We start from the raw sequence: 21,548 nt of genomic DNA, 5'->3' as shown, positions 1-21,548 counted from the left end.
GTTTGTAGCTACTTAAAATTATGGGTTTTATTGGAGAGTAGGAGGAATATGTTACAATTACAAGGAGACTGAGGAAGTAGAAAATAAAAGGAGTTTGGGCGATATGTAGTAGTAGTGACTCACGTAGACTAAGTGACTTCACGTGGCTCTTCCTGCCTACAAATGACCCTGTTTCGAGGCCAATGGAAATAATTTCTTGTTAGAGAGCCTGCCTAATAAGTTAGTCTTGCCAGAAAAATAGCACTGGACATTATTTCAGAATTGCTTCAAAGCTGCCAGAGTTTAAAAAGAAAATGCCCTGACAATATTCATAATAATTAAATTCTGTTATTATATACTTTTTTGAAATGAGTTACTTAAAACCTTGTTATAATTAGTCATCAGGCTTTGTTATTCTTCTTCTACATAAGTTGGAAAGTCCTAGAAAGAAATAAAAATCAATTTGTATCAAACTTTCCCCCAGAGAATGACTTACAAGGGGGCGAGGAGTCAGTATTGATTGAATATTTAGCTTGTGCCAGGCACCAAGTTAGGCATTCCATATGTTATCTTATTTAATCCTTGAAACAGCAAAAAGAGGTTAGTAGTGGTCTCATTTTTCGGAAAACTGAGATTCAGAAAACTTGTAACCCGGATCAGGGGTCTGTTAAGTGCAAGAGCCAGGCCTCCTACCAAGGCTGCTTGATTTCACGGCGCACCATCTTTCTGCTGCGCCCTGTAGAAGAATTACAAAGTACTCTACTGAGGCGAATTGTGAGTACTTGTGGATTCTGCAGGTGAGGAATGTTTGCACAGAAACTGTCACGCTGCCCCAAATTTTAAGACATTGCTGATTTTTTTTTTTAAAGGACAATGCTTTGGACTTCCCTGGCAGTCCAGTGGTTAAGACTCTGCGTATCCAGTGCAGGGGGGCGGGTTCGATCCCTCGTCGGGGAACTAAGATCCCACATGCTGTGCGGCGTGGCCAAAAAAAAAAAAAAATGACAGTGCTCTGTCACTGTGAGGCTACAACATGGAGGTGATCCCTTAGCCTTGAAGATTTGGTACTTTTGGAGTATTTTGCAGTGACTCCCTTCACTTAAATGTTTGTTGTACACAGGTGGCAGTTTTCAAAGAACGGGAGCAAAAAGAGATTGAAGCCATGCATTCCCTCAGAGCAGCCAACCTAGCCAAGATGACAATGGTAGACCGCATAGAAGAAGTAAAATTTTGCATTTGCCGCAAGACAGCGAGTGGGTTTATGCTCCAGTGTGAGCTCTGCAAAGACTGGTTTCATAACAGCTGTGTTCCTCTTCCTAAGTCAAGTTCCCAGAAGAAAGGGTCTAGCTGGCAGGCCAAAGAAGTAAAATTCCTTTGCCCTCTCTGTATGCGGTCTCGAAGACCGAGGCTAGAGACTATTCTGTCCCTCCTGGTATCCCTTCAGAAGTTGCCTGTACGGCTGCCTGAAGGAGAGGCCCTTCAGTGTTTGACAGAACGTGCAATGAGTTGGCAGGACAGGGCCCGGCAAGCCCTGGCCACAGATGAGCTGTCCTCTGCCCTGGCCAAGCTCTCTGTGTTGAGCCAGCGGATGGTGGAGCAGGCAGCTCGGGAGAAAACTGAAAAGATCATCAGCGCAGAGCTCCAAAAGGCTGCTGCCAATCCAGACTTACAGGCAAGTTTAGAATTTTCTTTTTTTTCCTGTTTCATGGGATAATATTTGTCAGCGTGTAAGTAGTAAATCAAATCTATCTTACCAGTAGATTAGGAAAATAACAGTAAGTTGCTAGCAACTATATTACGCATAATTTCCTCTTTGCACGTACGCCCATAGGATTTTCTTTGGGTATATACGTAAGGTCGTTTCAGTGAAGTATTACCTGGAAATATCATTCAGGTGGACCTTAGCGTTATAATCAAATAATTTGATTTGTACTAACTGTTGAATTCTGTTAGCCAGTTTGCAAGTTTGTTACGTTTTGGTGGTCTTAAGCGTACATTAATTACTCATGTTTTTTTAGTGTGTCTCTCTGCTCATCTTGGGATTGCTTGTTGTTTAGGGACACTTACCTAGTTTCCAGCAGTCTGCTTTTAACCGGGCGGTGAGCAGTGTATCTTCTTCCCCTCGGCAAACGGTGGACTATGATGATGAAGAGACAGATTCTGATGAAGACATTCGGGAGACATATGGCTATGACATGAAGGTAATTACAGGGACAGGCTGTGTGGGTACGTACTTGATCACTGAGTTTGTTAAAAAAGCTGTTGAACACTGGTGTTTGAAGCCTGAAAGTGGAAGAGAAAGCTAGTCATCTATCTATCCTAGTTTATGGTGATAGCATTTTTTCAGTGCTCCAAAAAAAATATAGATTGATGAAACTCAATTTTTTTTTAAAGGATGGAATTTTTTAAAATCTGTATTTATTTTCCTCACCCTGTGGCTTAGAGGGACTAGAAAAATTATACATTTAAGTTATTGAAAACTTTCGTGGCTGATTTCATTGTTTTTTCCTTTGGGTTGTTAAAAAGTCTCTGTAGTTTTAAGAATCCCATTCTAGCTTTGCTTCGAGTCTTCTTCTCTGATCTCCTATCTGAATGGTGCTAGACAGCATGTCATATTCAGGGATGGGTTATACTTGGGCCCATGGTTCGAATTTGTGGAGTTACAGTCACAGTTAGAACAAAGTATTTGCCCTCAATATGATTGTTTTGATAATGACACCACACTGGGATGAAGGGAAGGTTTTGTGTTGGATCCTTTTGGCCTTTTATTGTTGTTTTGTGTCAGGCCCAAGACCTTTGTCTTTTGTCTAGTAATAACATCATGATCTAGGCAGACACACTGCCAGCTTACAGTTAATCTCTTGATCTGTTTTGTATTATTCCTTGTTGAGCTAATGTTTAGCATCTGTGCCTGTAACCGGGGAGTTCGTACTCTGATGTATGAAAAAACTAGGGTGTATTCTCTTCCCAGTCTGTTCACTGTCTTTTCCTTTGTCTTTTCAGCATACTAGGTAAGCTCATTCTTAGAGCATGAATACCATCAGCATTAGAACTCCTAGGATATAAAGTTAAACCATCCATCATAGATGCTTGTAAATTACCCTCTGGAAAATGTTTTTCTCAAGATAAAAATGGATCAAGGGGATGCTTTAATGAGGGAATTTTTAAAACTTACATGAATTAAAGACTTGAGAAAAGTTGCAACTTGAATTAGCATTTAAAATAAGGTTCTAAGTGACTTCCCTGGTGGCGCAGTGGTTAAGAATCCACCTGCCAGGGCTTCCCTGGTGGCGCAGTGGTTGAGAGTCTGCCTGCCAATGCAGGGGACACGGGTTCGTGCCCCGGTCCGGGAAGATCCCACATGCCGCGGAGCGGCTAGGCCCGTGATCCATGGCCGCTGAGCCTGCGCGTCCGGAGCCTGTGCTCCGCAACGGGAGAGGCCACAACAGTGAGAGGCCCACGTACAGCAAAAAAAAAAAAAAAAAAAATCCACCTGCCAATGCAGGGGACATGGGTTTGAGCCCTAGTCTGGGAAGATCCCACATGCTGTGGAGAAACTAAGCCCGTGTGCCACAACTACTGAGCCTGCGCTCTAGAGCCTGTGAACCACAACTACTGAGCCCACGTGCCACAACTACTGAGCCTGCGCTCTAGAGCCTGTGAGCCACAACTACTGAGCCCACGTGCCACAACTACTGAAGCCTGCGCGCTCCAGGGCCCGTGCTCTGCAACAAAGAGAAGCCACTGCAATGAGAAGCCTGCGCACGGCAAGAAAGAGTAGCCCCAGCTCGCAGCAACTAGAGAAAGCCCGTGTGCAGCAACAAAGACCCAATGCAGCCAAAAATAAAATTAATTAATTAATTAATTACCAAAAATACCAAAAAAATAGTAATAAGGTTCCTAAGCACCTTGTTATCCTTGCGGTTAATGACCATCTGTATTTATAAAGTTGGTAGAATGACCAGGAGCAGCTGGAAGGGAATGCTGCCCACGCCACGTATAAGTTAGCCAGTACTAGAATTGCCTGTTTGCCGTGGCTTAGAGGCCCTCAGTACCTGGGTTGTTATCTTTCTAGCACATTAGGTATCAGCCAGCACTCTAGAATTGCTAAACAGGATGGACTTCGCTTAGAAGCAGATTGGTAACCTATGAAAACAAAACATCACAAGTATTATATGATTTCAGGGCTAGGGATCAAAGCAGTGGTTGATACAGTTGTATGGAGTAGTCCTCTGTTTGCAAAATATATATGGGTGTCTTAGCTTACAATCTGAGGAGAGGGTGTTGGAAGGGTAGAAAGATAAAGATTATGGATTTTATAATGTTAGTGTATTTGACAGCTTAGGACAGTGGAAGAATGGCGGCAAGACATGGTAATTCAAGGTCAAATTTACCTTGACAGCGGTAATCTTTGCACTAAAAAAATTATACTCTTGAGGATTTTCCTACAGCTCAAGCACCGATTGTGTAATGAAAATCTTATTTGCCAGTTTATTTGCAGTTGGCTTGGTGATTTTTCCCTTTATATGATCTCCTCTGCTTGTGACCATGAAATCATCCTTAAAATAGTTCAAATTTAATATCTTTGCTAGGTTGAAGAGCCCCTGCTGGTTTAGGAAGAAGAGTAGGTAATTATAAAGAAAAATAAAATCAGTCATTTAATCCTAGTTATCATAGCGTTGAAATGTTTAAAACAGACAGTTTGTGCTTTGCATTGTTTGATTACTTCATTTTGCATGTGATACCCTGTGATCACTAAAATAATCGGAGCAAGCAATTCAAGAAACTCGTTACTTAGGAAAATATATATTTAATGAAACAAAGTCTGTCACAGATGTTTTGTGATTGTGTCTGGGATAACCTTTCAGATATTCATATGATTATTTCCTTTTAAGGCATAGTGTTTACCTTTACTGGAACTGTCTGTCCATATTACAGTTTATATTTTTCAAATGCATACATGTGTACAATTACACACCAGAAAGGAGGGTATAAAATAGTAGTAGGTATTATCTCCCAGGAAGTTCTTTTTTTATCCTGGTAATTGCTTAATTTACAGAAAGGTCAGTTAAGCAGTTGGATTCTTTCATTTTTTTCTTCTCTATGCTTGTTAACACTTGGGTGGCTTGAGCTTTGGTGGAAATACAGTAAGTCCTCTATATACGATCCTTCAAGTTGCAAATTTTGAAAGATGTGAACGTGCATTTGCATATCCAGTCACCTAAGTTTGTTCACGTGTCTGGCGTACATTGTCACATGTGTGACAGCTAAGCCCACACATGGGCTTAGTTGCTCCACGGCATTTGGGATCTACAAGTGGTTGTGCTTTTGTGTACTTTACTGTATAGTACTGTATAGAGTACAGTAGTACAGTATCTTTATTTCAAGCCCAGGATGTCCAGAAACAAGCGTAAAAGCTGGTACTACTGTACTTCTCAAGGTACTGTATTTTAAAAAGGTACTGTAAGATTAAAAATGTTTTTTTGTGTGTTTGTTTTTTATGTATTTGTGTGAAAAGTGTTATAAACCTATTACAGTACAGTACTGTATAGCCGATTGTGTTAGTTGGGTACCTAGGCTAACTTTGTTGGACTTACGAACAAATTGGACTTAGGAAGGTGCTCTCGGAACAGAACTCGTTCGTATGTAGGGGACTTACTGTAGAGTAGATTTTGTCTGAGACTTTAGTCCTGCTAATATCAGATAAGGTGGAGTGACAGATCTGTGTGTGAAACATTTCTCACTGAGAAGCCATTCCTCCTTTCCTTGCATATTTGCTATTAGTGGGGCTGAACTGTAATTTTCCTTCTTAGGAAGAGTAATTTGTTTAAGCTTGCTGTTATCAGTTGTTTTACCTTCAGCCTATCTGTGTCTTTATATTTAAAATGTGTCTTTTGTAGACAGCACATGTGGTAGGGTTCTTTTTGGTGTGTCATTCTGCATATATATGCGTTTGTAAAATACATAGTTAAATCTTGGTTTTTAGGCAGTATTACAATCTCTGTCTTTTAATTGGGGGTGTTCATTTACATTTAATGTAATTGTTGACATGGTTGGATTTAAGTTGACCATCTTTATTTTTCTTTTTTTTCTGTTTTTGTTCCTCTGTTGCTTTTTCCTGCCTTCTTTTGGGTTAATTGACAATTTTTTTAAGGTTTCATTTTATTTCCTTTATTGGCTTCTTACCTATACCCCTTTTTATTTTTTTCAGTGATTGCTCTGGGGCTAACAGTGCCTCCTTAACTTACCAACGTCAATGAGTACTTCTTCATATTTCATACTTCACCCTGGGGAAGTAATTTTTTTTTAATTTATTTTTACCTATCTTTACTTTCCATCATTATTTTCTATGTATCTATCTATTTATTTATGGCTGCCTTGGGTCTTTGTTGCTGCGCGCGGGCTTTCTCTAGTTGTGGCGAGCGGGGGCTACTCTTCGTTGCAGTGCATGGGCTTCTCATTGTGGTGGCTTCTCTTTGTTGCAGAGCACGGGCTCTAGGTGCGCGGGCTTCAGTATTTGTGGCACGGGCTCTAGAGTGCAGGCTGAGTACTATGGCGCACGGGCTTAGTTTGCTCCGCAGCATGTGGGATCTTCCCGGACCAGGGCTCACACCTGTGTCCTCTGCATTGGCAGATGGTTTCTTAACCACTGCACCACCAGGGAACCAGGGAAATCCTCAATCATTATCTTCTGATCACTTTCCTTCCTAGTTAGGAAGCTTAACAGAAAGTTTCCTGCATGAGTTACAATGAAGTGAGTAGAGCCAAGGTTAGAAAACAAACACTGCAGTCAGTGAGATGACGCATCTGGGGACTGCAGTAGGCGAGTACTAAAGGACTCTCCTATCTGTTGCCTTTTAAGACTTAACATTCTTCAATAGGAAATAAGACTTACATGAACTGCGCTGTTCCTGAATTCTCAGTGAGTGACACTGTCTTCCAGAATCTTTTCATGAAACCTTTTAAGCATCCTGTTTAATTAAGGATAGGCTCGTGATAACAATAGACCTTCCTCTCATGCACCCTACAAAGAAAATCAGGTGTTACGTTAGTCATTGAGCTGTTGTCTCTCGTCTCCTAAGCTACTCATTTCTACTCTGCTAGGTGATGCTAGGTCTGGGACTCTACACCAGGGCTTGGTAAACTTTTTCTGTAGAGTAATACATGTATATATTAGCATACCTTATATGTAGTGATATTCTATAGGTATATAATGTAAAGTAAATATTTTGGGCTTTGCAAGCCGTATTTGGTCTCTGTTACACCTTCTCCTCCTTACTCTTTTTTTTTTTTTAACTAACAACTCTTTAAAAATGTAAAAACTATTGTTAGCTCACACTCCAAACAAACAAATAGGCAGCCAACTGGGTTTGGCCTGCAGGCTGTGGTTTGCCAACCCCTGCTCTACACATTTATCCTTTGCCTGCTGCCCTCCCCCTCCCCCCGCCAGCAAAGGGCATTAGAGAAAATTAAAAGGCCTGCGCAGTGAGAAGGGAGTTGATGCTTCCCCTGTTTTATTCCCCATTCCTGTCATCATTGAACTACAATTGTTTTTCATTTGGGGGGGGGCTTTTGTTTGATTTTTGTTTTTTGACCCTGGCAGTGGCAACTGGTTCCAATTTCTAGTTGATGTTTTTTTCACACTCCAGAAGCCAGCCATACTGTGTTCTGTTAGGGATAGCAGGACCAGCACTTCCTCCTCAGAGGTCTGCGTCCCCACTCTGCAGGCCCCTTCTCTGAGCTTCTTGGTTCTAATAACCCCACTTCTTTTCTCTGTTACCTCAACCCTTAGGGATGGCAACTCTTTTCTTGCAGTCGCCTTAGTGTTACTTTGGTGTTTCTGTTTTGCCTTTTCAAGACTTTAATGTACATTTAACGAGTTCACTTTATTAAATTCTCCTTGTTGCACTTCCTGTGATTTCTGTCTGCCTGATTGCACTGTGACCGTTGAAGCTGTACTTGTGGGTTATTCTCTCCTAACTGCAGGGGAGGATCGTCTGAGCCCTAATTAGACTTGTCAGAATTGTATAGCTCGAATACTGTCAGGCTCTTTATTATATTAAGAGCAGTTGGTAAGCATCTAGGTTTGAAAACCTTTAGAGAGGATTAAATAATTTGTGTCCTTAAGATGTCACATCTAAACCTTTATTCCCCTCCTAAGTCCATTTTATTTTTTCTTAAAGGGTCAAAGTTCCTTAACTTGTGGCTACAGGAGTTTTTATGAGTTGTAGACTGTAGAAAGTTGATTATGTAATCGTAATTTTCTTGTAGGTTTATTATCTCTGAGGATTACTTTTTTTTTTTTTTTTTGCGGTACGCGGGCCTCTCACTGTTGTGGCCTCTCCCGCTGCGGAGCACAGGCTCCGGACGCGCAGGCCCAGCAGCCACAGCTCACAGGCCAGCCGCTCTGTGGCATGTGGGATCCTCCCGGACCGGGGCACGAACCCGTGTCCCCTGCATCGGCACGTGGACTCTCAACCACTGCGCCACCAGGGAAGCCCTGAGGATTACTTTTGAGCTTTACTCTTTCCCTTTTGGCTTGAAAAACTGGTGATTTCTGTTTTTTTCCCCAATGGACATTTTCTGTCTTACTAAATACCATATATTTAATTTTAAGATCTTTTATTTATTTATTTTTTTAATATATATACTGTGTTATATTAGAAACTTTAACCTGAAAGCCTGTATTTAGATTCTTTTTTTTTTTTTTTTTTTTTTTTGCGGTACACGGGCCTCTCACCGTTGTGGCCTCTCCCGCTACGGCACACAGGCTCCAGACACGCAGGCCCAGCGGCCATGGCCCACGGGCCCAGCCGCTCCGCGGCACGTGGCATCCTCCCGGACCGGGGCACGAACGCGTGTCCCCTGCATCGGCAGGCGGACTCTCAACCACTGCGCCACCAGGGAAGCCCTGTATTTAGATTCTTGTCACGGGATCAGTTGTTTCTAATTCTCCATACCCGCTTCATTTCTTCTGCAGGACACAGCCAGTGTGAAGTCCTCCAGCAGTCTGGAGCCCAGCCTTTTTTGTGATGAAGAGATTCCCATCAAGTCCGAGGAGGTGGTCACGCACATGTGGACGGCACCCTCCTTCTGTGCTGAGCATGCTTATTCGTCTGCTTCTAAGAGCTGTTCTCAAGGTATTACGGCCCTTGGTAGCGGTATGGAGAAGAGAAGCCTGAAACCATACTGAATCTCTCTTTCAGTACAAATCCTGGCAGTGAAATGCCATAGAACCTGAAAATATGCAACTTTGGAAAAGCCAGTCTCTGTTAGCATTTTTCTGTGATTAGGTCATAACCTGAAAATTTCCATAGAATTATTGAATCCTAATTAGAAGGACTTTAGAGGCCATCTGGTCCCATTCTAGTCCCATTTTATTTTTATCAAATCCCTGATAGGTAGTTATTTATCCTCTATTTGTTTATTACCGGTTGTTGAGGAACTTGCTGCTTTTTAAGAATATTCATTCTGGTTTTGGAAAGCTTTGTTAGTTTTTCATCCCTTGGTAAATAATTTCTCTATTATGTTCACTTTCTTTGTCCCTAGTGAAAATAAGACTGCTTTAGGTCACTCCTCTGGAAAAAGGAGAGTATTTCTCTCTTCACAGTAAAATTCAGGATTTTATGGAACAGCATATTATTGCTGTTTGTTAAGTAGATATTATTCATATGGGGCAGTTATATGCTTAGTCTTTTGGTATTCTCTGAAATGGAGAGAGCATGGGGTAGGAGATTCTCTCCCATTCCCCTTCCCCTCCAGTCACAAGGTAAAGAATCAATAAGGAACCTGTTTTTTTACTCTAAACCAGGTTTTTAGAGTGGTCATTAGAATTCTAGGTCTTTCTGTTCTGTATTTTTAAAAATTTTATTTTCACTTTCATACTGATGCAGTGAACCCAAACTTCTAAATTAAATGTTGGAGGAGGGGGGACCATTCTTCTAAATATTTACTTTCAAAACATTACATTTTTTCAATAGTTTTCATTTTTTTTGTCTTATATTTTGGGGGAAAGGTTCTAGCACCCCAAGGAAACAACCTCGGAAGAGCCCTCTGGTGCCCCGTAGTTTGGAGCCTCCGGTGCTAGAGTTATCGCCTGGAGCTAAAGCCCAGCTGGAAGAACTTATGATGGTTGGAGATCTCCTGGAGGTGTCTCTAGATGAGACTCAACACATATGGCGGATTTTGCAGGCCACACACCCACCCTCTGAAGACAGATTCCTGCATATCATGGAGGTATGGCTTTGAAGCTTACTTACAGTGGTTTTAAAACCAATTAGAATGTCCAGGTTCCTTGGAGGTACCACAGATTGCCACAAGGGGTGGCTGGGTGGGTAGTACTCTGATTGTCCTACTTTCTCATTAAGCCAAAGTAGTTCTGCTTTGTGGTTTTCTTTATTGAGATTTTATGTAATAATCAATTTTTAAAAAGGCCATTTCTGCCGAAAAGAAAGGGGGGTACTGTAATTCACAACTTGAGAACAGCTTCCTTAGCCCAGACTTACACTGGTGAAAGGCCCAAAAGTTAGGCAGGGGGCAATATAGTGGTTGAAACAGGAAGCAAGGGAATGGTTAAATAGAAGTGGATTGGGTGGGAGGAGGAGTCCACATACATTTATACAATTTACACACTTTTATACAATTTTAAATCACACAGTTTCTTATTTGTACAGTTTATACATGTTGTTCTATCCATGATCTCATTCATCCTCACCATAATCCTGAGGGGGAGGGGGAAAGGATAGACATGGCGAGTATTTAGCTCATTCTACCTGTGAAGAAAGTAAGGGTCAGAGACGTAGAAACTTGCCTGAGGTCACACGTGGAGTAAAAACAGAGACCTGGGTTCTCTCTCTGGCATTAGACTCCGGTATCCTTTTCATTATTCTTTTCCATGACTGTTTCCATGAGGCGGAAGGTACACTGTCAGCAGCAGTTGACACGGATACGCCTGGTGCACTGTGGTTTGTCTTTGGTTTGGAAGTCAGACTGAGGGTGCCTAACTTAGATAGTATTTTCCAGTCGCAGAGCATTTTCTTCACATCCGTTATCTCATCTGATCTTTATTTTACATATAAGGAAACACAAAATGTTGAGAAGTTAAATATCTTATTAAAGATATGATAGGGGCTTCCCTGGTGGCGCGGTGGTTGAGAGTCCGCCTGCCGATGCAGGGGACATGGGTTCGTGCCCCGGTCCGGGAGGATCCCACATGCCGCGGAGCGGCTGGGCCCGTGAGCCATGGCCGCTGAGCCTGCGCGTCTGGAGCCTGTGCTCCGCGGTGGGACAGGCCACAACAGTGAGAAGCCCGCATACCGCAAAAAAAAAAAAAAAGATAAGATAGACTTAAGACACTTGTGACCCAGTGTTCTTTACGAATTTGCAGATTCTGAGTTCCTGTCAAAGATATTCCAGTATCAAATCTGTGGGAAAATAAATTCTCAAGTGTTATTTCTTAAGTAATTATCAAGCTTATGTTTTTCAATATTTCTTTTTCTACTTTACCCCTTGTTCTTTCTGTTACTAGACACACTTTTACTATTAAAATCTTTAATGTTTACTACCTTGGCACATAAATAGCAACAATATTAGACAGTTGGTAAAAAAAGGCAAGTGTTTTTGCTTCGTGACAGCAACTGTTTTCTTGTGAAAGTCACTACATACCCTTTGTAATGAGATCATGGATAAAATTTTGTGTTTTGCTGACAGTTTTGATAACTTCTTAACCACCAAGGATTTATTGAGTTAATAAAGAACTTTAGTACTGGTAAGTGGAGACCCAAAGAGTTATTACATAATTATTTAGTATACATTTAGCTTTCTGTGTATGTTTTCATCTCAGTTACGTAGAGGTGCTACAGACTATATTAATATATGCAGACACTTTTTTTTGCCTTTTTTCCCTCTGATAAGCTAAAAATAAGTCAGATATTTTATTTAGGGCTTGCCATTATTTTCTGCTGTTATCTTCTTTGAATATTACATTTGCCTTCTTAAAATATCTTCAGAATACTTATTGTGGTATAATGTACACAACATAAAATTTATCATTTCAACTATTTTTAAGTATACAATTAAGTTGTTTTAATTACATTTATAATAGTATACAACTGTTATCACTATCCATTTCCAGAACTTTAAAATTATTCCTAACAGAAACTCTGTACCCATTAAATAATAAATCCCATTTCCCTCCCCCCAGCCCCGGTAACTCATATTCTATTTCCTGTCTCTATGAAATTGCCTATTCCTGATACCTCATGTAAGAGAATAAAACAGTTTTTAAATGTCTTGCTTTAAAATTGTTTCTATTTTTATACTTACGAAGGATGACAGCATGGAAGAGAAACCATTCAAAATAAAAGGAAAGGACTCTTCAGAGAAGAAACGGAAACGGAAGCTAGAAAAAGAACAGCTTTTTGGCGAAGGAAAGCAGAAGTCCAAGGAGCTAAAGAAAATGGATAAACCTAAAAAGAAGAAATTAAAATTAAGTGCGGAAAAATCAAAGGAGCTGAACAAACTGGCCAAGAAACTAGCAAAAGAAGAAGAGAGGAAGAAAAAGAAGGAGAAGGCTGCTGCAGCCAAAGTTGAACTTGTGAAGGAGAGCTCGGAGAAGAAGAGAGAGAAGAAGGTGCTGGACATCCCCTCCAAATACGACTGGTCAGGAGCGGAGGAGTCTGACGACGAGAACGCTGTGTGTGCCGCGCGGAACTGCCAGAGGCCCTGCAAGGACAAGGTGAGTCTAGCTGCACCCGCCAAGTGTGCGCGGGGACGTGGAGCAGCGGCCGGGCACACCTGGGTTTGAGGTAATGATGGTCTGTTTGGCCTTGTGACGTCACACGTTTAATTCAGTTTCTAGAAACATTTTCAGTTAGGAGGCTCTTAGTAGAAGAAATGTTGTGTTTTAGAAATCATATACGTGGTGATAGTCTTGACCGAGCAGAGAGAAGCTGTGTGCTACCAGGAGCGGTGCGTCTCATGCGTGGGCACAGCAGGGCTCAGAGCAGTCGTGTCCCTTCCCTGCAGGTTGCCTCGAGGGACTAGACATCTTGTCAGTTAGCCACAGTGGCCCGAAAAGTCCTGGGCCGGTATCCTAAGAGCTGTGGCAAATTGCATTGAGATCAGTTCTGAAGACCTAAAACTAGGGGGTTAAATCTTCCCTTTTGGTCTGTGTCTTATCCACACCCAGCCCTATGTATATACTCTCCTAAATAGAATATGATTGTTTTCACATCCCTTGCAAAAAATAAAGACCTTTAAAGGTATTATTTTTAAAATGTCAGCCCTCAATTTTAAATATTAGCAAGGATATGATGGTCTTTCTTAAGGTAATAATTGATGTTATAGACTTCTGAGAAAGATAGATGGACTTTATGAAAAATCCTAGTTCATTAAATGGCTGAAGGTATCTATTATAGTGTTCCCATCAAGATTATTAGTAAATTCATGGTTTTAATTTTATTATCTCCTTACACCACTTGATGTTTAGAATTTTAATAGCTCCTCAACTTGAATATATCAACAGAATAAACACAGCTGCATCACTATTCCCTTACTTTCCTCCTCAGTAAAATACTTGTTAGAGCTTGAAGAGGTCCCCTTGTCCAGCCTCTTCATTTCACAAATGATGAAGCCAGGACTGAGTGAAGATAAATGATGTGACCAAAGTCACAGAGCTCATTAGTGGCAAAACCAAAAGTAGAACCCTGGCTCCCAGACCAGGTGCTCTCCGCTAATATCCCTACCCCTCTGGTAACTGAGATGCAAGTACAAAAACACATTGCAAAACTAAATGACACGTATTTAAATTATACTTATTAAAGGTTTTCTACTCACTTTTGGAAAATGAATATATAGTAAAATATATATCCCATAGTCCAGCTTTCTGAGGGCCACAGCTGTAAATATTTTAGTGTGTTTCCTTCCAATTCTTTTCCTGTATAGTTTGTTTTATATCATGTCATACTGTCCACTTTTGTATCTGCTTTATTAGTTTCGTAAGTATTTTTCTATATTTTAAATATTTTAAAGCATTTTGGTAGATACATTATATGTGCGTGTATTATTTTATCTTTCATTTGAATTTATTCTCATCTGAATCTGTTTATTAAAAGAGGCTGATGACAGGTTAGCAGTTTCTCCTTGGGTCTGAAGTATTAGCAGCCTAGTGCTGGCAGGACCTTCTCCCTTTTCTTCCTCCTTTAACTAATTGTGTGGCAGTTGGAGGACTGGCAACAGGGTATGTTTCTTCTTCAAGCTTTCCTATCATCCTTCCTACAGTGTTTATATCCATCATGAACCTTTCACTTTTTTTCTCCTTTTCACTTAATAACCTCTCCCCTCTCCTCTGTTCAGCATTTAAAATACAGTTCAGTTCATCTACTATCCCTGTTCTTTTCCTGTAGCATATAAACACTACAGGCAGTTTTTTTCTCATCTGCCACAGAATTGTTAACACATGTCCTGCTTCCTCTCAGGGTGGTCAAGGAGTAAGGTGAGATCATCTATATGAAAGCACTGGTTAACCAAAAATGCAACTTAAGTGTTAAGATGTGATCATTATTTTTAGATGAACCCTGGGATTTACTCCTAACATTATAGGTATTTTTTTAAAAAAATCTAGAAAGGATTCATCCCCTGGAAGTCCACTGGTTAGGACTCCACAGCACTTCCACTGCAGGGGCCCTGGGTTCAATCCCTGGTTGGGGAACTAAGATCCTGCATGCCACATGGCGTGGCCAAGAAAAAAAAAATCTGGAAAGTTATCATCTACATTTTGATGGAGCAAAAGTAGATTTAGCTGAATATTTAGAGAAAATGTCTATTGTTTAAAACATACAAAGATTTGTACACATTAATTTGTTAAGATTAGTACAAAAATTGTCAGAACACATACACAGGTGAGCAGGTGTGCCTTAACCTGTCAATAGCTACATGAAAGACACTTATGAATGATGTATTTCTATAATGTGTTTCTTTTTTTTTTTTGGTGGTATGCGGGCCTCTCACTGTTGTGGCCTCTCCCGCTGCGGAGCACAGGCTCCGGACGCGCAGGCCCAGCGGCCATGGCCCACGGGCCCAGCCGCTCCGCGGCACGTGGTATCCTCCCAGACCGGGGCACGAACCCACGTCCCCTGCATCGGCAGGCAGACCCTCAACCACTGCGCCACCAGGGAAGCCCAATGTGTTTCATTTTAAACAAATTATTTCAGATTATAAACATTTTGCCCGTCATTCCTGTTTTGCAATTTTTATGGTTCTCCAAGTCTGTTTCTGACACCAGTTTTACTAAGTGGAAGGTATGTTTCTTTAGAAACTTGGTAAAGAATTTTACAACTTTCTCAATTTGAAGTATAGTGTTTCTCTAAGGAAAACAAATTAATGCATGGTACGCATCTTCAGAACAAAAGGATGACAAGAAAAGAATGTTTTTTAAGGAAGTCTGTGTTCTTTAAATATCATGTAGCGAAAAACCCACACAACTTCTTGGGTTCATTTATATTTAGGTAAATGTATTCTAACTAGTAATTACTATTATTTTTATCTAAAAATGTGCAGATTGAGAAAACTTTGAAGGATAACTTAAATGTACCTAGCTTCAATTTCAAGATGTTTTAGAAAGAAAAAAGAAAAATATTATCAGAAAATGTAAAAGGTTTAAAAAAAAAACAAAACTATCTCTTCCATCATTATCAAATTCAAGTTGAAATTAATTTTAAAAATAATAATGAAGAATTGTTTTCAAAAAATTAGTTTTAAGGTTCAGAATCTTTTTCTCCTTGAACTTTGCCACTTTCATTCAATCTTATTGGTACCAAGAGTTAAACGAGTTAACTTGAAGGAGCAAATTCTTTCAAGCTAATATTTAAGTAACAATTTTTCTGCATTAAAATAAATATTTAATCTTACTTATGAAAATAGATTTTTTTCCCTTTACTTTTTTTTAACCTTCTTACTATGGGCTTTTTCCCATTACCCATTACCCATTACTACCTCCCTAAGAAGTTTGGCATGATATATAAAGAGAAACTATGTTTATAAACTTCTGTCTCTCACTTTTACTATTTGTTAGCCACTCTGATTTTTTTTAAAATAAATAAATTTATTTATTTATTTATTTTTGGCTGCGTTGGGTCTTTGTTGCTGCGCACGGGATTTCTCTAGTTGTGGCGAGCGGGGGCTGCTCTTCGTTGCGGTGTATGGGCTTCTCATTGCGGTGGCTTCTCATTGCAGAGCGTGGGCTCTAGGTGCACAGGCTTCAGTAGTTGTGGTGCGTGGGCTCAGTAGTTGTGGCTCGTGGGCTCTAGGTGCACGGGCTTCAGTAGTTGTGGTGCGTGGGCTCAGTAGTTGTGGTTCGTGGGCTCTAGGTGTGCAGGCTTCAGTAGTTGTGGTGCACGGGCTCAGTAGTTGTAGCTCACGGGCTCTAGAGCACAGGCTCAGAAGTTGTGGTACACGGGCTTAGTTGCTCCGCGGCATGTGGGATCTTCCCGGACCAGGGCTCGAACCCACTGCACCACCAGGGAAGTCCCAGCCACTCTGATTTTAAAAGATTTTTGTGGAGAGTTGTCTCAGCAAAAGTGTTTGCGTTATCAGTGGCTTTATCATTCATATCTCCTTTTGGCATAGGTAATCAAAGGTTGGATTACTTAAATGAGGGAGTCACACACACAGAAACACACAGACACACGCAGAGACACACACAAACTGGTGATGTTATGATAGGGCAACCAACTGTCCCAACTTGCCTGCGACTTTCCTGGTTTTAGCACCGCCATTCCTGTGTTTTGGGAAACCTGTTAATCTTGGGCAGACTGGGAGGGTTGGTTACTTATTGTTAAGATCACCAAAAAAACATACACGGGGATTGTGAACATGTGTCATACTTGATTAAGTTGTTTTAATTTTGAAATCTGGCTTTTGCAAGAAACTTCGGTGCAAAAGAGATTGAATGCCAAAATAAAAAGAGCTCAGGTGGGTAACTAAGCTAAGACTGTCACTAAATCACGAGGCTTTCTTTTTTCCCAGTGTAGTAATATGCGCTAAGAAATGAACAAAAAATGTAATGTGCCAAATATATTTTTTTCAAATATTTTTTCTTAAGTGTAAATATGAAACCATATAGCAACACGTGAAATGCCAAACTAACATTATATTTCTCATTTAAGCACACGTTTCCCCCAATCCAAACCCAGTAAGCTATTTTTACTATAGTTAAATGTCTTACCAGTTAATATCTGAACAGCTCATTGCTGTGAAGTTTTTCAGTAATTACTTTTTTTTGATTTGATAAGTATATCTCCCAGAAGTACTGAAAGGGGAAATGACTATTAGAACTTACTATGCGGTTAGCCAAATTCTTTGTTCTTGAGTGTTCAGGCTACTGCATAGTCTGCAGATTCAGTTGATATTCCAGACAAAAGTAGAGCTGGATTTTGATTGTAAGTAGATGAACATGATAGGAAGATATTCGTAAAGAGGGCTATTTTTTAAAAATAATTTTATTTATTTATTCATTTAGTTTTGGCTGTGTTGGATCTTCGTTGCTGCATGTGGGCTTTCTCTAGTTGCGGCGAGCGGGGGCTACTCTTCGTTGCAGTGCGCGGGCTTCTCATTGTGGTGGCTTCTCATGTTATGGAGCACGGGCTCTAGGTGCACGGGCTTCAGTAGTTGCAGTGCATGGGCTTCAGTGGTTGCGGCGCACGGGCTTCAGTGGTTGCGGCACACAGGCTTCAGTAGTTGCGGCTCGCGGGCTCCAGAGCGCAGGCTCAGTAGTTGTGGCGCATGGGCTTAGTTGCTCCGCGGCACGTGCGATCTTCCCGGACCAGGGCTCGAACCCGTGTCCCCTGGATTGGCAGGCGGATTCTTAACCACTGCGCCACCAGGGAAGTCCAAGAGGGCTATTTTTTCCCTGCTAGATTATTAGGGTGAATTGTTGTGTAACATGTAGGCTGGGACAGCATCTCAAGAAAAGTTATATACTTTTTTGGGATGGTGGGAGAGCTGGGCTTAGGAATGGACCTCTAGCCAAAATCACAAAAGGAAAATTGAAAAGACAGCAATAGATGTGATTTTGGGAGACCGGAAGCCAGGGCGTGTAGTGCACAATTAGATTCTAAAAGACATGGGGCCGCTTTTCTCGGCAGCAAATAGTGGTGAACTGGTAACCCTCTTACCCGGTGGGGGCTGGACTGGTCAGATAACTGGAGGCAGGAGTAGTTACTTGTTGACTCAGGGTTGTCATAACCAGGGTGGCACCTCCAGGCTGGGCGGCCCAGAGAAGCACAGCTCTCCCAGTTCCGCTGACCAGCTCCAAATTGCCGGACAGTTGGGCTGAGCTCGCCCCCTGTCAGATTAGCACTTTATAAATCTTCACCTGCTGGTAGCATGTGTATTTTTGAGTCATTGTCTCCCTTTTTTGTCTCCAGGACAGTTTGCCACAGCAGGGACATTTAGATCAGTTGTTTTCTTCACTGCACAGACTTCAGAAGCTAAATATCACACAAACAATTGCAGAACAAAGCTAACATTTATGTTAGGAAGTAATTAAGTCACTCCGAACTTACAGAAAGCAGGATCACATAGTGCCAGCGATGGTCAAATTTAGAATATTTAAGAATTAACCTGGGAGCTGGTCACAGTGCAGGATTCTGGTTTGTCCCCCATGATATCCTGAGCCTGTGGGTTTGGGATGGGTTTCAGCTACGCTTTTAACAGACGCAGCAGGTGATTCTGACACCAGTAGTGCCACAGGCAGTTGCTTGAAGGTGGAGAATGCTTTGTGGAAAGTAGGATAGTGAGTAGAGCCAGGAGACTGTGATCTTAAAAAGTGCCTTCAGTGTCCCAGGCTGTGGACCAGGTGTCTTGCCAGACATTATTTTACTTGATCCTCTAAATAATCCTGTGAGCAAGATTTGATCTCCATTTTACAGATGGAGAAATGGAGCCTTAGGGAGATTAAATGACTTGCCTCAAATTTTACACCAGAACTCTAGGAATGGTGAAAGCAAAAAGATTATGTTGACAAATGATTTCTCCCACCCTTTACTAAAAACCTGGAAACTACTAACCAGGAGTATCACACTTTTGATAATTTTTATAGTATATGGACACTGGTTTTGAAAACTACTCACTTTTCCTGAGACTCATTTCCCTAGCCCAAACCTCCTTTCTCTGTTCTTTCTCGTAAGCTGTACTGAAGTACTTAATTGATCCCTTCAGACTCCATACTTTGCCCTGTTTTCTGGCAAAGCTCATTGTTGTTAAGTGACTTGGTTGCTAGTGAAGTTATCAACTTCTGTACTGGGGAGAGAAGGGCAAGTAGCTCTTTTATCTTAAAGGTTCTAATCCGCCGTAAAAACTACCCGAATCAGCTGCCAAATAGGAAAGCCCCAGATCACCTCACTGTTCACTATATGCCCCGGGCTTAAAGTCACCAAACAGTAGTCCTTTTCTAGCCTCCTATAATCACAATGTCCTCTGAAGGGTCAGAGCTTGCCTGGCATCTGCCACTGACCTATCAGTTCCCCAGACTTTAATTTTAAACCTCAGAGTGATCTATTGACCTGTGTCTTTGACTGTTTTAATTGGTTAATTTGTAAGATTTGACCTCTGATATTTGCTGACTTTTTATAGGGAGTTGTATTTGTAACGGAAGAAGAGAAGAATAAAAAATATTAGTTTAAAAAGTGGCCTATGTGACTGCTTTTCTAAAAAGGTGTTTAATGCTCTAAGTACTTTGGCTTATATCTTTGAAATAAAGCTAATACACAGGATTGCCTTCACATTGTTGTACTCTTCTTGATTGATACTTGCATTGTCTTAGAGCCTAGAAATTGTTAATATTAGCTAAAACTACTTGGCTGCTCTATTAGAAGTTCCTTTTTGTCAAATTTTCTCAGACATGTTTCTGCCTCACAAGGAGCCCCAGGTATTGATGAGGTAATGGAGAACCTAAGAGGCCTAATTTTGTGGACATATGGGAAAAATAATTTGGGGGTATTAACTTCCCAGCTTCTTTCTTTAAAAAATAACCCCATAAGAAGTCATTGTCTATCTCTGGGCATCCCAATTATTTGCTATCATTTAAGCCAAGAAAGCTTTTTGGTTTGCTTGTATTGCAGGCTTAATGTGTATGTAACCTAAACATTCCCTGATCTTGTCTCCAACAGGTAGACTGGGTGCAGTGTGATGGTGGCTGTGATGAGTGGTTTCACCAAGTTTGTGTGGGTGTATCTCCAGAAATGGCTGAAAATGAAGATTACATCTGTACAAACTGTGCAAAGAAGCAGGGGCCAGATAGCCCAGGTCCAGCACCACCTCCTTCTTTCATAATGAGCTACAAACTACCAGTGGAGGATCTTAAAGAGACCAGTTAGCAGATGCTGGGTTAGTTTGGGACATGGGGGAAAACGGACCACACAGAGACCGTAGTCAGTAGAGTGGTTTAGATCCACTCAGAATGTTGCTTCCAAAGATGAATGGCCTTCTGAGCAAGTCCTCCCAGCTGACTTCCTCTTTGCATGGACGTGGGATCTGCATTCTCTGTCAGCACATCTGTGCCGAGGGTGTCTGCTTTGGTCCAGCAGCCAGCGTTTCAGTTCGTGTCTCCTCTCAGATTGCTTGTCACATTAAGGCCAGACATTTGAGCGCTAGGGTGGCTGGTTGGCATTAATGCATTGGTGTGCTGGCAGGGCATGTAGGCTGCGGCTTCTGGCCAGTTGGTACTAGTTAGAGGTATGCAGCCAGCACCATCCAGAGGTGTGATCACTTGGATCTCCTTAGTTAGGCCAGTGGGAGAGGAGTACAGTAGCAGTTTCCTTCCACTCTGCCCTGGCATTCGACTCCCTACACATCCAGCTAGGAGAGGGCCAGGGCTGAAGATAGTCCTGTGAGAGGCCATGGGTAGTGGCACAGCCTGTAGACCTCAGCTCCATGTGCTTGTTTGTACCAAGAAGAAAACCCCAGTTGAGAGGCAGGTCACCTCATCTTCCTAAGGAGGAGGATGGCATCTCGTTCTGACGTCTGACTAGATTGGATTCTGGGAAGAAGAGATTTTATCTCAAGGCAAGGAGCCGTTTTTTGGCTTTGAGAAGTCTTGCTGCCTTGGGTCTACATTTTAAAGAAGAGCAGGTACGTGGATCCAGGCTTCTGCGGTAGCAAAGAAGACAAGTCAGAATGTTTTACTGAGCCACAGCGGTGCCTGCTTTTCGGGGAACCCTTCATTCACAAGTGCACCAGGTGCCACCAGGCTTCAAGCATGGCCCCGAGCAAGACCAGCAAATAACAGCTCTTGCCTTGCAGCCCGGCCCCCACTGGCTGTGGTTTCCAGGACTGGCCGTTTCTGAACGTGGCCCGCGGCAGATGCTGTTGCACAGCACGTGGCTTCATCAGAGGACGTGGGCTTAGAGTACCTCTGGGTGACAAAATTGTTTTAGTAAATCCATTTTTAAAAAAAAAGAAAAAAGGACTTGTTTTTACTTTTTTCTAAATGTCTCTGACTACTGACTGTTCTATAAATAGATTATTTTTCCTTTTTTAATATACATATATGAATATATATATATGTATAT

General features: G+C 41.5%; 1 protein-coding gene across 1 annotated transcript in view; it reads left to right on the top strand.

Annotated features, from left to right (window-relative positions):
• Window positions 1-21,442, top strand: part of KDM5A (lysine demethylase 5A) — a gene marked incomplete at its 5' end in the record, with an annotated part of 82,747 nt that extends 61,305 nt beyond the window's left edge. Inside the window, 6 exons of the mRNA XM_079716062.1 lie at window positions 1,100-1,651; window positions 2,037-2,180; window positions 8,960-9,119; window positions 9,995-10,215; window positions 12,308-12,715; window positions 20,148-21,442. Coding sequence (XP_079572188.1) covers window positions 1,100-1,651; window positions 2,037-2,180; window positions 8,960-9,119; window positions 9,995-10,215; window positions 12,308-12,715; window positions 20,148-20,354 — 1,692 coding nt within the window. The 3' untranslated portion in view covers window positions 20,355-21,442. The remainder of the gene's footprint in view (window positions 1-1,099; window positions 1,652-2,036; window positions 2,181-8,959; window positions 9,120-9,994; window positions 10,216-12,307; window positions 12,716-20,147) is intronic.
• Between the last annotated feature and the right edge of the window lie 106 nt (window positions 21,443-21,548).

The sequence above is a fragment of the Hyperoodon ampullatus genome (genome assembly GCF_949752795.1).
Source record: "Hyperoodon ampullatus genome assembly, chromosome: 11".
NCBI lineage: Eukaryota > Metazoa > Chordata > Mammalia > Artiodactyla > Ziphiidae > Hyperoodon > Hyperoodon ampullatus.
Note: the sequence above shows the minus strand (reverse complement) of the source record. Positions and strands in the feature narration are given on the sequence as shown.